General features: G+C 45.8%; 1 protein-coding gene across 1 annotated transcript; it reads left to right on the forward strand.

Annotated features, from left to right (window-relative positions):
* The first annotated feature begins 2,007 nt into the window (after nt 1-2,007).
* KCNJ1 (potassium inwardly rectifying channel subfamily J member 1) lies at nt 2,008-3,123 on the forward strand. The gene has a single exon (XM_009812550.1). The coding sequence runs from the start codon at nt 2,008-2,010 to the stop codon at nt 3,121-3,123; it is 1,116 nt and encodes a 371-aa protein (XP_009810852.1).
* The last annotated feature ends 10,879 nt before the right edge of the window (nt 3,124-14,002 follow it).

A 14,002-nucleotide genomic window follows, 5' to 3' on the forward strand; every position in this document is an offset into this window, starting at 1 on the left:
AGCTTCTCTAAGGTAATCTAGATGCCTACAGAGTAAAGGAAAGAGACTTTGCCAAGCAGCAGTTCATTCCTTCATAAAACAATTGTGGTGACAAGACAAGTGGACCCTCAGAGGGTGCATATGCTTCCTTTACTGTCAATTTGGAGTCAGCTGTACAACTGGCATAGGCAATTATCTAACATTTAAATGGCTGAAGTTAAATGAGACAAATTTCATACTAAATAATTCACATCAGTATATCTAATCCACTACGTGTCTTTGGATTATCCCCATTTTGGATATATGAAATTGGGGTTTAAGGGAGCTAAACAAGTCTTGCCGCAGATATTTAAGCACATTATTCCCCCCTGAAATCAAGCAAAATTGGGGCAGTCCATTTGACAACAATTTGAGCCCAAGCGTTTTGCTCCTAGCCAAAAAGGAAGCCTGGGTGGGACAGTGATATGATACAGGGTTTCAGGTAAGTGTTCTGGCACCTCTAGCTTGCCTCTTAAAAAAATCATTCCTAAGGGTTGTTTTAGTGTCACCTTCTATTGGGAAGGGTAGTGCAGCAGTAAAGTAACAGTAGCAAACAATTACAAAGCCCCCAGCATCTCCTGATCTAAGATGCACTCTTCAAGTCCATGTCCTTCTATAGAAAAGATCATTCATAGCAGCTGCAGGTCCCCAAAACATTCAGGTCTCTGTGTGGCTGGGGACACTATGTCCTTAGAGACACAGTAAACTTGGAACATCCTTCGTGTGAGTCAGCAGTGAGAGTATTTTCCCTCAAGTTCTTAATTTATTTCAGTTGTTTTTAAGCTGAAGCATTTTGCCCCCAAGAAATATGATTACAGTACACAGTTAAATTTGGCTACTTGAGAAGAATTTTGTTTAACAAAGGCTAAACAGGCACACAAGGGTACACTTTCAGTGTGGGTTAGCATTGTGCACTAATCAAACATCCTCCCTGGCAAGGAAACACATTTTATGCTTGAAGGCTGATCAACTCTGAAATCAATTATTTCTAAGAACATTCCTAAGTTTTGGGTCAAAATCTGACCCTAGATCTGCCTGTGAACGTAACAGGCAATCTCTAACTCTACAATGGATCAACCTCTCCCCACACCTGCATGTCTGAATAACTGCAAGACTGGGAATTTTCCAAATGTAGGTTGATCCAAATTCCAGTCTGAACACATCTGTAGTATTTTCTCCATCAATGACTTTTATTCCCTGGGTCACTTGTTAACATGGCCAATCATAAAGGACAAAATTAAAGGGAAGCATAGCTCTGCGTTCCTGTTAAGAATGTATTTCAGATTCTGATCCTTCGTTTTAGCACGACCTTTGTGGTGAGTAAACATTCAATTCTCATGCTGCTGAAATTTTATCTTTCCTTTTATTGTCACCAGAAGTCATATCTGAGATGCTTTTGCGATTCCAGAGTTTGAAATTCACACCCTCAAACCCTATCTATAACTATGCTAAAAATAGCCACATATCTGGCTTAATTATGCCTTCTGCATCTACTCTCATTTCTTCCTAAATTCGCTATCCACATCACATCTAGGGTCTCCTAATGCCAACGTACACCCACACATTTGCATGGACAGGCCCCACTTCATCTTCTAAAAGGCAGAAAGACCTCCTTAAAACCCAGCCATTGCCCACCAGTTTTCCCAACGTGTCTCCACAATGAAGTCACCTGTTTCTCTATGCCTCCACTTACTCAACTGACCAGGGGACAAATATTAACAGTTAACTGATTTGAAGTTTACCGAGCAAACCAGAATGATTATTTTTTGCTGGAATGCTCCTTAGGCAAGAATCTGTTAGTTTCCTCATATACTCACTGGAACTTTTTCCCACCAGCTGAGGGAAAATATGCACATTACATAACTTTTTCCTAAACAAGTATCTTGAGACTTCGTCAGAATTTACTTCTCGCCTGCAGGTATAAACAAGACCTGCATTACCCATAATGTTTATTATTTCTTACTCTCCAGAACACTATCAGCAGAGGGAATGTTCAACTACCTCCGGAAACGCTTTACCAGCCACATCAGAGAACGTAGCCGGCGAAGAGCAAGGCTTGTCTCTAAAGATGGAAGGTGTAACATAGAGTTTGGCAATGTAGAACAGTCAAGGTTTGTCTTTTTGATTGATATATGGACAACTATCCTGGATCTCAGATGGAGATACAAAATGACTATCTTCATTTCAGCATTCTTGGGCAGCTGGTTTCTGTTTGGTCTCCTCTGGTACGTTGTGGCATACATACACAAAGATCTTCCAGAATTCAATCCTTCCATAAATCACACCCCCTGTGTTGAGAATATCAACGGCCTGACTTCAGCTTTCCTGTTCTCCTTGGAGACCCAGGTAACCATCGGTTATGGCTTCAGATGTGTCACAGAACAATGTGCCACTGCCATTTTCCTGCTCATCTTCCAGTCTATCTTGGGGGTAATCATCAATTCTTTTATGTGCGGTGCCATCTTGGCCAAGATATCGCGGTCCAAAAACCGGGCTAAGACCATCACCTTCAGCAAGAATGCTGTCATCAGCAAACGTGGTGGGAAGCTCTGCCTCCTTATTCGGGTGGCAAACCTCAGGAAGAGTCTGCTGATTGGGAGTCACATCTACGGAAAGCTTCTGAAGACCACCATCACCCCAGAAGGAGAAACAATCATTTTGGACCAGGTCAACATAGAATTTGTAGTTGATGCTGGCAATGAGAATCTCTTCTTCATTTCCCCATTAACTATTTATCATATCATAGATAAGAACAGCCCATTCTTCCACATGGCAGCAGAAACCATTCTGCAGCAAGATTTTGAATTGGTGGTGTTTTTAGATGGCACTGTTGAAGCCACTAGCGCTACCTGTCAAGTGAGGACATCCTACATCCCAGAAGAGGTGCTCTGGGGCTACCGCTTTGCTCCCATTGTGTCCAAGACCAAAGAAGGGAAATACAGAGTAGACTTCCAGAACTTCAGCAAGACAGTGGCTGTGGAGACTCCCCACTGTGCCTTCTGTCTCTACAATGAGAAAGAAGCTAAAGCCAAAGAGAAGAAAGGTTATGACAATCCTGGTTTTGTCTTGTCAGAAGTTAGTGAAACCAGTGACACAAAAATGTAGTTCTAGATATTCACGGGACTGTATCTTTTTTCATAATGAATTCAATCTTGAAAGGATTAATAACTTGGTAAAACAAAAAAGAAACAGGTTTGGTTTTACTCTAAGACTTCTCAAAAGCCTCAAATCAAAGAGGAACAGAATACCAGTGATCTCCAGAACACTATTTAACTACATTATATATTTCATAGAATTTCTATTTTTATACCTATGGGACAGTTTATGAAGCTGCTATGTTGGAATGTCCAACTCAAGTTCCCAGAGGCATGCAGGTCTGTTAAAAAGCCTGAAAAGACAGAGAGAAACTTTAGGACATGTTAAAGATACACAGCTGTTGGAATGAGAGCATGAAAAGGGGAGACAGAAGGCAGAGCTAAAGAAACCTAAGAGACTTAGGAGCCAAAACCTCAGAAAATGTATGTTTCTGGTTGCCAAAGTCCTCTATGAAAGCAGACTCTCTGGCTCCAGAACACTTGAGCCCTTTTGAACATTTTGAAACAATTCCTTCTTTCTTTGAGGCTGGTACATCTATGGAAATGGAGCATTAAGGGATGGTACATGCTTGGGAAGCTAGAAAAGACAAATCTTGGGCCATCCTGCTGCATCTAGAACTCTGTAAAATACAACTTCTCTCCTGTGAAAGCTTTTGATGCCTTTCAGGGAAAAATAGCCAAATAAAAAAACAAGGAGAAGCAGAGACCCACTATGGGAGAAGAAGAATTTTGCAGCTTATTCCAACTGTCTCACCCTTCAGGTACTCTTCTCTCCACTTCCCCAGGAGCTGTCTAACTGTGAAATTAGGCAACCTCTGAAGACAACTGTCCAGAAAGACAGTGAGCCACAGTGGGGAGATGAAGAACACATTGATTGCTTCACACCTGGCAGAAAAGCAATCCACTGGGAGAAGAGAGGAAATCCCCAGCTCTAGATGTATCCTTCAAAAAAATCCACAGTACAAACACAGATTATCTTTTCCTTTGAAGCACGAAGGTCTTATTAAAACAAAAACACAGCATAGGAGCCTCCCACCTACAGTGGGCTTCAGATTTAGTTCCAAACCGTTCATCTCACCACAGCAAAATTGCAACCCTACAGGAAACAAGTTCTGCCCAGCAGTAGCTAAGTAGTGGTGAACATTTTCCAGGTATGATTTTTGACATTTGAGTTTCAAATGCAACAAGAAGCATCAAGAACTTTTTGGTGAATTTCCACTTCCTCACAGCCTTTTTTTCCCAACTAGTTCTTTTGCTGAGAGTTCAAGTGGCAGACCAAAGAGAGGTTTTTTGGGAGCTCTTCCTGGTGATGTAATTCAGCTCATCTATTTTCAACACTGTGGTAAAATGGAAGCATCTTTTTAAAAGCTGCTGGACTGAGTGGTTTTAAAAGAAGGGGAGATGATAACAAGACAAAGTTATTTTGGCAATGAACATAATGTGAGTACGGAAATCAAACTCTGGGAACCAAGAGTGTTCAGGTCTCAGTCCCAGTGTAGTATCAACTCCTTTGTTGGTTCAGAACAAATCACTTAGTATGTATCTCAGATTTGCCATCTGTAACACGGGACGTAAAGTACTTACGCTGTACAAACAACAATGTTATGAACAATTGTGTCACTAAAGCACTTTAAAAGCCAATTCTCAACTGTCTCAATCTTTTCTCTCTTCCATGCATCACTGTTACACCCTTCTTCACTTCTAGATGAAAAGGTCAGCACAGAAAGTTCTGTTCTCATCACACATCAGAATTACCAAAAATTGCTGCCCTATGGCTAGAACTACAGAATGCTAGAGCTGCCAGCCGAAACCTTCACGGTAATTCACAGATACCGCCCAATATTTTAGGTGTACCGTTTTTGCAACCTTGCGAAATAACTTTGTCAACTGTAAAAATATTTTTACAGTCCCAATCACCACCGCATCTGATCCCCTCCAACCATTAGTGCATCTCAGATTGTCTGCTTGGAAGGACAGTTGTTTTATCCTCTACTCTGAATGGCACACCAAAGCACAAACAGCGAGCGATTAGGGGACATCCACGGAAATCTAGGAGGGAGCAGGGAAGTGAAATGAAGTCTCAAGAGTCCCAGGCTTGTCTGAACCAAAAGGCTACTGTGCTGCTCAGTCCTTCCATAGTTGTTGCTACATTTCCTTTCTAGGCTTCCCGCACAGTTGCCCTGTGTGTAACTTCCCTAGAAAGCAGTACTGTCAATATTAAAGGCTGACAAGTTACACCCCTTACCCCTGGGAGAACAGATGCACCAAGATGCCCTTAATAGCAGTAGAAAGATGGTCTTCACTGTACAAAAAAAGCAAGTCAATAGGAAATCCATTTAAAAGGTCAAACTCAGCTATGCAATGAGGAGACAGGAAAGATTCCTATTTTCTTTAAGTAAAGCTGGTTTGGGATGTTAGTGCTGGGAGGGGGGTGGAATCAAATACTGCTCCAGTGCCTGTCCAAGAGGTGGTGTACATCCTCCAAAGTTTAAAGGGTCCCTCAACAATGCACTTTGAGGCACTGCCCTTGGAAAGCCATCTCAAAATCCTAAGCCTGTAAGTTCATGACACAGCCTTTCTAACCTCTTACCCTATGTCTCCACAGCACAAGTGCGAGGAGGCGTTACTCTGTGTCTAGAAGTATTAAGCACTACCACAACTCAAATAGAAGATACTTGATCTCACTGCAAGGATGATTACCTGTTGTTCAGTCCATTCTGACAGTTAGACCTGCCTCAAAAGCTAGCTATGCTGCCTACAGTAAGGGAAGGGTGATTGTATTCTTTCACATGTTTTGGTGTTACGGGGGGGAGTGGCTACTGAAAGAACGGAGGAGATATGAGGGGGACATATCCAAAGTTGACAGGGCCACGGCTGAGCTATCAAGCTTACTTAGGGGGGGATCATACAGGACCTAAATGGGAATCTCGGACTGAAACCCTCCTCCCACAAGCCTCCTGCTGATTGTCACTTCAGGAAGAGCCCGCCAGCCCCCGCCTGCCAGCGGTGCACCGAGCAGGAGATAGAGGCTGTAGTCATAGCCCAGCAGCAGGAGAACAATGAGTGGAATTTCCTCTTTCTGTCCGGAGAGGGCTGTTTGTCACCGGAGAGATAAAGGCCCAGGGCAGGGAAAAAGGGTTATCGGGAGACACGCCACACACAGTGCCACTCAGGACAGACTCCGTAGGAAATCTATTTTGGGGGCTATCACCCCTACTGCCATTAAAAGAAAGTTCAGTTAAGAGTATGAAAATAAATTTAATCTTGCTGAGCAGAAGTGGCTGGAGGGAACCACAGACCCGATACTGGAAAACAAAGACTGGTTTCTTTACCCCTGATACTGTTTCATTTTTACATCTCCACAGCACTCTTCTAGCCTTACGGTTCTCTTCTCCCTCCCTCCTTGTCCATCCAGTCTGCAGGCTGCCCATCCTGTTGCAGCAACAATTAGTCCTTTCCACAAAGTAGAACACACTATGGAGGCCAACAGCCGAGTCCATACAAAGCAAAGGACTGAAGAGAAAGTCCTGTCTCTTCAGGAGAAGAAATCAGACCATGTACTTATTGCTGGATTAAGGCCTAAAGGCGTTAGCCATGCAAGTGTTAGCCAAGCAGCTAGGCTTGGGAATAATATGTCTGCACTAAACTTAATTTATCTTCTCATTTCACAAACAACATGTTTCTTCTACTGTATTTATTTTAGACATTCATTCAAGCTGTGCATAATATTTCAATCATTTTGAAATAGATCTACCCTCCTGCTGGCAAATGAATAAGGCATCCTGCTGACTGCTGGAGAAAGGGCCATGAATTAAAATAACTGCTTTTAGTAAAGTGACATGTGCTAGTTAGCTGTCTCCACACACTCTTTGGTAGTAACTGGTGAAAAGAGAACCCTAAATAATAAAAAAACAAACCCTGGCAAACTGTTTGGATACTCATATTGACTTGCATTGTTGGAATGTAGCAGACCGCTGCTAACTAGCTCACAGCAACTGCCTGGATAACTTCTGCATGTGCACGCTTCCTTGTAAACTCAACTACTCACCCATAAACAAGTCAGCAGTGAGCAAAGCCCCGACACAAGTGAGAGCAGCTGAGGTGTCATATTCTCTTTCCTCTCCCCAGGCAGCAAACTGATGTGGTTAGACTCATGTGAATTCAGCTGGGAAGAGCCTTTATTTCCCCTTCCCTTTTATTTTGCCCCCTTCAATTCACCCCCGCCTTGAACTGTCATGGTGCTGGCGCAATTCCTGTTCCCCACACAGGCAGGGAGAAACCACAGCACAACACAAGGAATGTGAGCAGAGCCCCTGCCGCAGCAGGGACAGGGGAAGCTGAGCAAGTTCCTGAACCCTCTGGTGAATCTGCGCCTACAGCTTCTTGCTGCAGCCTAGGGAACCTCTATGACAACACCATCACTGGCCCTAAATCACATGTAACACTTGCAGTGTCACTGGAACAAGAGTGAGGAAGGCTAAAGGCCTCTCTCCGTGCCTGCTAGAATGCACAATATGTTTCCTGAGGCCAAGTTGACACTCCCACGGTGGAAGCATCTGCCTGGGGAAGCTTACGACTTGAACAAACTCACTGCTGCACAAGACAGACATAAATTCTCCTGCTCCAGGGAGCTGGACAAGCGAGGGGAGGCTGGAAATGAGACAATCACTTCGCATCTCTATTTGCGTGCTGCTAGCCAAATTTAAGCACGGAAAGCATTGAAGCCCTTGCTCTCCTGGGTGACCGCATCCCAAGCGAGCTCTGCGGAGACAAAGTTACCGCAATGTTCTGTTACGACAACCTGCCACAGAGGCAGGCTAGGATGCTAGACAGCACGCAGGGCTGATGTCGGAGGGAAACGAGCCATCCCCTAAGTGTCTTCTGTCTTGCTGCCGCTGGATGGCACCCCTTACCTCCAGATCAACGGCACAGCCAGCTCCCACCTCCATACAGGCAGCAGCCCTAACCTTCGCGTTGGCAGTGCGGCAAACTTACTCGTGCGAACTATGGCAATCTTGAAAGCGCAAAGCAAGAATTTATTGGGACTGTTCCTTATTTTATTACACAAAGTTTAATGCATTTAGTGACTTATTTTTGGCATGAGCTCTGCTAGTTGGATATATTTAGCCACTTCACAGAAGTGTTGGGAGACTTAATTCACTGCAGTGAATTCAGAGGTGATGTGTAAGTGGAGGGTTGGGGGCTGTAAACATCACGTCTGCAGTGGCATCTAAAGCAGCCTTAACAGAGTCTGCAGGAGGTGGGGTGGGTTAGTAACAGCGAGACTGGGTCTGGGGAGACCTATATTCCATACGCAACTCTCTTCTGGAACTTCAAGCAAGTCACCACTCCCTGCTTTGAGCCTCAGTTTCCCCAGCTGTTACAAAAGCAGTAACACAGGCCACCTGGGGAAGGCTTTGCATTCTAGCTCTATGTTAGTTTTGCAGCAGTGCCTCAAAGCGTCTGTTCAGCTGAAGTCCCCCTCTGATCTGGAAATGTTCTTGGTACATTACAGAGCCTACAGAAACTCGCACAAAGGATTCACTGCCACTGCAGCAGTGGCTGTAAAACCGTTGTATCACTTGGCAGTATCTAGCAGCCCAAATTACGTCCCTTTGTGCTCCTGGGCTAGGAGCTTTGCAAACACCCCCAAAAAGGATCCTTATCCCGTTAATCCCTACAGGGCTGCTCCTCCAAAACACTCAGAGGGCAGCCCCCCAGCCCAGAGGGTACCACGCACTCCCCACCCCGGGCAGACCCAGCCCAGTGCCTCCAGGCCCCTCAGACCTGGCGCCCCCCACGCCCTGCACAAGCCGCCGGGCCGCGGGACGACCGCGGGTGGCAGCCCGGGGCGGGGGAGGAGAGAGGGTCGGGCGGGTCGCTAGAAGGGACCGGTCCCCCCCCTCACGGTGCGCGGGGACGAGGCGGGGGGGGCAAATCCTGCTGGCCGGGGCGGTTCGGGGGTGCGGTATCCACTCACCGGGCGCAGGGCGGCGGCGGCGCCTCAGCGGGGCGGTTGCCCGCGCTCTGAGGGGGGGTGGGGGCGACCGTTAACAGCTCGCGCGCCAGCCCCGCGCGCGGGAGCCCCGCTGCCCCATGGCGCCCCCCGGCGGCCGCTCCCCCCCCCCGCCGTGAGGCGGCTGCTGCTCCCGCGGCCCCCAGCCCCAGGCTGCTCCCCAAACCCCCCCGGCAAGGTCGGGGCTGCCGGTGCCCCAGTGTCGGCAGAGCTTGCAGCCGGGCTGGCGGGGAAGTTTAGGCTGCTGCTGTTCAGCTCCGTATCAGCCCTGAGCTTTGAGAACTGGCGCTTTAAGGAAAGGTTCAAACCCTTCACAGTAACGTCTAACCTAAACAGAAAGCCCTCTTGCTTGTTTTAACTTATTACAGAATCACTAGGGTTGGAAAAGACCTGTAAGATCATCGAGTCCAACCATCAACCCAACACCACCATGCCCACTAAACCATGTCCCACAGTGCCACGTCCACACGTTCCTTGAACACCTCCAGTGATGGTGACTCCACCACCTCCCTGGGCAGCCTCTTCCAGTGCTTCACCACTCTCTCAGGAAAGACATTTTTCCTAATATCCAGCCTGAACCTCCCCTGGCGCAACTTGAGGCCATCTCCTCTCATCCTATCACCGGTCACTTGGGAGAAGAGACCAACACCCACCGCACCACAACCCCCTTTCAGGTCGTTGCAGGGAGCAGCAGTATATTAACCCTACAGGTCTCAAGGGTGACAGAAAGCCAAAGTATGGGGTTCAGGTTATTACAGGTACCTTCTGCCAACACTCACAGCACAATCTCCTCCAGCAGCCACGCAGAGACACTTGGAAAACAGACCTCGCGCTCCCCAAGGGCTGGAGATGCTGTTCTTCCCCACGCACGACGTGCCAGCACAGGCCCGCAGCGGAGGAGACTCCTTTGGCTTGCACACAGGGCGTTGCAGCAGCAGGGAAGGTAAAGTAGATCCAGCATCAGACTTTACAGCTCCAGGAGACAGAAAGTTAACGAAAAGCCAAAGCAAATAACAAGTTTGCAGCAGTTCCTGGAAAGGAAGAAGCGAGCTCTTGTGTGCGTCGAACTGCCAGAGTCCCTGGGTCGTTTCTCCTCCTTGAGCAACTACAACTTAAAATAAGAAATACAGATCTTCATCCTTTTCTGCCTGCTCCTAGAGAAGGAGCAGCTAGGTCCCCTCCCCTAAGAAAACCTCCCCTGCCCAAAAAACCTTCCTGCTTGTTTGCTGCAGCTATTTATAGTGGTTGAAGTGGCTGCTCAGCTGCAAACACCCCTGGCCATCACTGACACACCTGCTTGCACACTGCCCGGTGAGGGGCAGCTCGTTCCCCGCTGCGGAGGTGCAGAGCTGGTGGGGGATAGTGTCGTGCTGGCCTCAGAACTGCTTTTCTTTCCTGTCTTTCTTTTTAGTGGGTTTCCTATCGGGGTCTGTTTGCTACTCGTGGAGCCTGAAGAGCTGAATTTTGCCAAGATCTCTAACTCTCTTCTGATATGATAGAAGAATCCGAGCTTTATGTGCAGGGATTTCTACCTCTGTAGATGAAAAAATCATAGCACACAAGCTAAATTATGTGTTACCTGTCATTCTTCGCATGACCTTAGTCGGAGGTCTCTTAATTCTTTTCTCATATATTATAATATGATATGATAATATGATGAATATTATAATGTGATAGAAAAGTCTGAGCTTCATTTGCAACGAGTTCTGCTTTTACAGATGAAAATCATAATATATATGTTACGCTAGGTACTGTGCAAAAGTATACAAATAGGGTCTTTGAAGTGAATTTATAAACCCCAGCCCCCGATGTGCCTCTAGACTAAAGCTCTAATTAACACCAAATGCAGCAACACTCAGTCTGACGCGGGAGAACCTACTTTGCTAGGAAGCAGGCTGAAGTCTAACAAACTAATTTCACAGAGGTCATTAAAAATACTGTATCAGCACAGCAAAGTAGCCTGTAAAAAAAATCTACTGTTGTAATAGTATAATAAAGTGAAGCTGGCTCCTTTAACCCAGAATTTACAGACCGATGGCTCTTTTCTTCTGACAGTAGGGGTGGGAAATGGCAGCTGGGTTCATCAGTGCTTTTATTACAAAGCGTCAGGCATAGTCATTTACTGTCACTGTGAACAGTAAGAATGCATATGAAATATTACCGGGTAAGTCCAGCTTCACATCAAATATTTGCACCAACAGAAGTTATGGCAAATTTCCCACGTAGTTAACGTCTCATTGGGACTGGAGTACGCTTGTTGGGCGGTAGTGTGAGAACGACTTCCTTCTCTTTGCTAACGGGAAGGTCTTAGCATGGGGAAATCCCTCTCCCTTGCAATAGGATTAGGTGCGTGTTAGAAATCCACAGTTGTTCGGAAATTCATCCTCGGGGTTGAAATATGATTCTCAGGTATATAAAAGCAGTAAACCACTTGGGTATACAGAGGAGTGGCTCTGGCATACGGGGATTACAGATAGGAGTAATCTCAGATGCTTGACACTAGAAGGATTTGGCATCTCCTAATTTAGAGCATCTAACAAGTGCTTAAGCTGGGAGCTCCATCCTCTAAGCAGTGATTTAGGGGGGATAAAAAGGCTTCTTCAAAATAGAATCGAAAGCAGGTTTGGAACTTGATGTCTGTAATAAGCAGTAAGAATACCTTCTTGCTCTCCCTTTCTCTGATATGGAGACGCTGAGGCAGGTACATCTCAAATAGAAACAAACTGACTGTCACAAAGATCCCGGCTAAAAGAGCCGGAGCTCAGAGACTGTAAAGCCATCACCGATTCTACTTGATACACGATCTATTTATAGAAGGTGAAAAGTAAAGCTAATTCTAGTTTGGCATATTTAAGCTAGATCTCATTCAGTGTTTGAACTTGGGGAGTAGAACAGAAATATTGGATGAATACTAGATCACTAGAAACGAATAGCTAAGTGACCACTGATTTCAACGGGAGCTGGGTTTCCTGGTGAGGTTTGAATTCTGAACTTCGATGCGGAGAAGATTTTTCTGCTATCCCTGTTGAATCACAGCTCACAACCATGTGATCCCAACCATCTGTTTGGTAAATTTTCTAATTTAAGCCTGAAATACATGAATTCCATCTGCCTTGTCCTCCTGGGAAAAGCAAAAAGTAGCATTAGTACTGTCAAATTCCTTGTTTATTTTCTCTCCGTGTGTCCCAGAAACTTGGGTTGGGAGGGGAGATCCCCCTGTTATCACCCCTAGAGCTTCCAACATGGCCAAGTCAGGCTGGTATCGGGGGTGCAAATGGGCTGCTCCAATCTGTATGTTATTATTTGATCTTTACCTGAGGAATGTAAACTATTAAGATTTTATGAAAATGCTAAATGGTGCCTGGGAAGTGCCCCACCAGTCTGAGGCTGTCTGGCACACTGGTGTGAGATCCCTTGACTGCAAGATCTCTTTATTCCATGGGAATGCAGCCTGCAGTGGGCTGCAAACTCTGTCTAAAGCTCAATGTTAGCAAATACTAGCAAAGATTAATATCAGCAAGTACCCTGAAGAGAAGGATGAAAAGAAGCTGAAAGGATCTGAGCTGTGGATGCTGCTGATGACCTTCCATCTCAATCTGGGCTCCTTTGCAAGTTGGACAGCCAGAAACAGATTCTTCTTAAATCGTTGGTTATTTTCAAAAGCCTTTTTTTTCACCAAGGATCCTGCTGGTCAAATTTTGCTGTCAAAGCCAGCTTTGCACTCTGATAAACTTCTGATTCTGCCTTTAGATGTTTTTGTGCAATCTCAGCCTTCAGGTTGTCCTATTACTGGCAACTGGGCAGGCACGCTGTATTAAAAGAAAACACTTGATATTTCTACTGATGATGCATAGACAGAATGAATCTGGATAGTGCTAAAGCGAAAAACAATAGAGATAAGCAACAAAACACTCACCCTTATGACTAAATTGAGCAACTATGGTTGAATACACAAAGGGAACAGCTCTGCGGTGGTTGAACACACTAACATTGCTCATTTTCAGAGCCCAGGCTTGCTAATCAAGGCGGTGAAAGCTATTGTACTAGAAACTTAGCAACAAAAGGTTGCGTGTGGAGGAAGGAAATGGTGTACTTGTGCAGTTATGTATTTCTAAGGGTTTATCAAATCGGCAGAAAGATCAAGCTATCTCTCAGGACCACCGTGTGTCTGCAAAAATACAGGAAGTGCCTTTGCCTGACCTTTATACACAATCAGAAGATTCCTTGGCAGTGCTTGTTTTTGCAGCCTCTTACTCCACCTCAGGAATGCTTTGGAGCACTGGCTTTCCCTGGGGCTTGGGGATAGGTGAGAAACATGAGCAGGCAGGCGGGCCGGTAATACATACAGCATTGCACATATACATTCTGTCAATGACTTCTTGAGCACCCTAAAGAGCAAACAGACGGAGATGTCTATTAGGTCAGTTATGGCTCTCGCAGGGAGGCTGCGTGTCCCGGCACTCGGCACGGTGCTGTGACCCCATCGCTGGGGCACCGGGCCAGGGTCTGCTCCCAGCTCTGCCACCGTCCTCGTGCGAGACACTTCACCTTCTTGAGCTTTGGCTACTCTACCACTTTCTCTCTCTCTCTCTCTTTCTCCATGGACAAAAGATGGAGCCCAGGGTTCTGATTTAGACACTTCAATAACTAAATTAGGTCTGATAAACGCTGGCTCCAGAGACACAAATTTTCTGGAATAAGAGGTTGATACTGTTTTATAGTGATAAGGATTATGATTGCCACTACTATGGAGCTGCTTTGTTTTCCTTTTTAGCTAAATTTAATTTAGAGGCAACGTTCATGCTTTATCTGCAGCTATGAGAGGGGAGGGAGAGAGTGGGACAATATGATGCCTTAGAGAAGAAAACCACCA

This window comes from Gavia stellata, chromosome 26, assembly GCF_030936135.1.
Source record: "Gavia stellata isolate bGavSte3 chromosome 26, bGavSte3.hap2, whole genome shotgun sequence".
NCBI classification, from domain to species: Eukaryota; Metazoa; Chordata; class Aves; order Gaviiformes; family Gaviidae; genus Gavia; species Gavia stellata.

What these genes read in the sequence shown, in the direction of transcription:
- KCNJ1 (XM_009812550.1), top strand. Translation starts at nt 2,008, where the DNA reads ATGTTCAACTACCTCCGGAAACGCTTTACCAGCCACATCAGAGAACGT.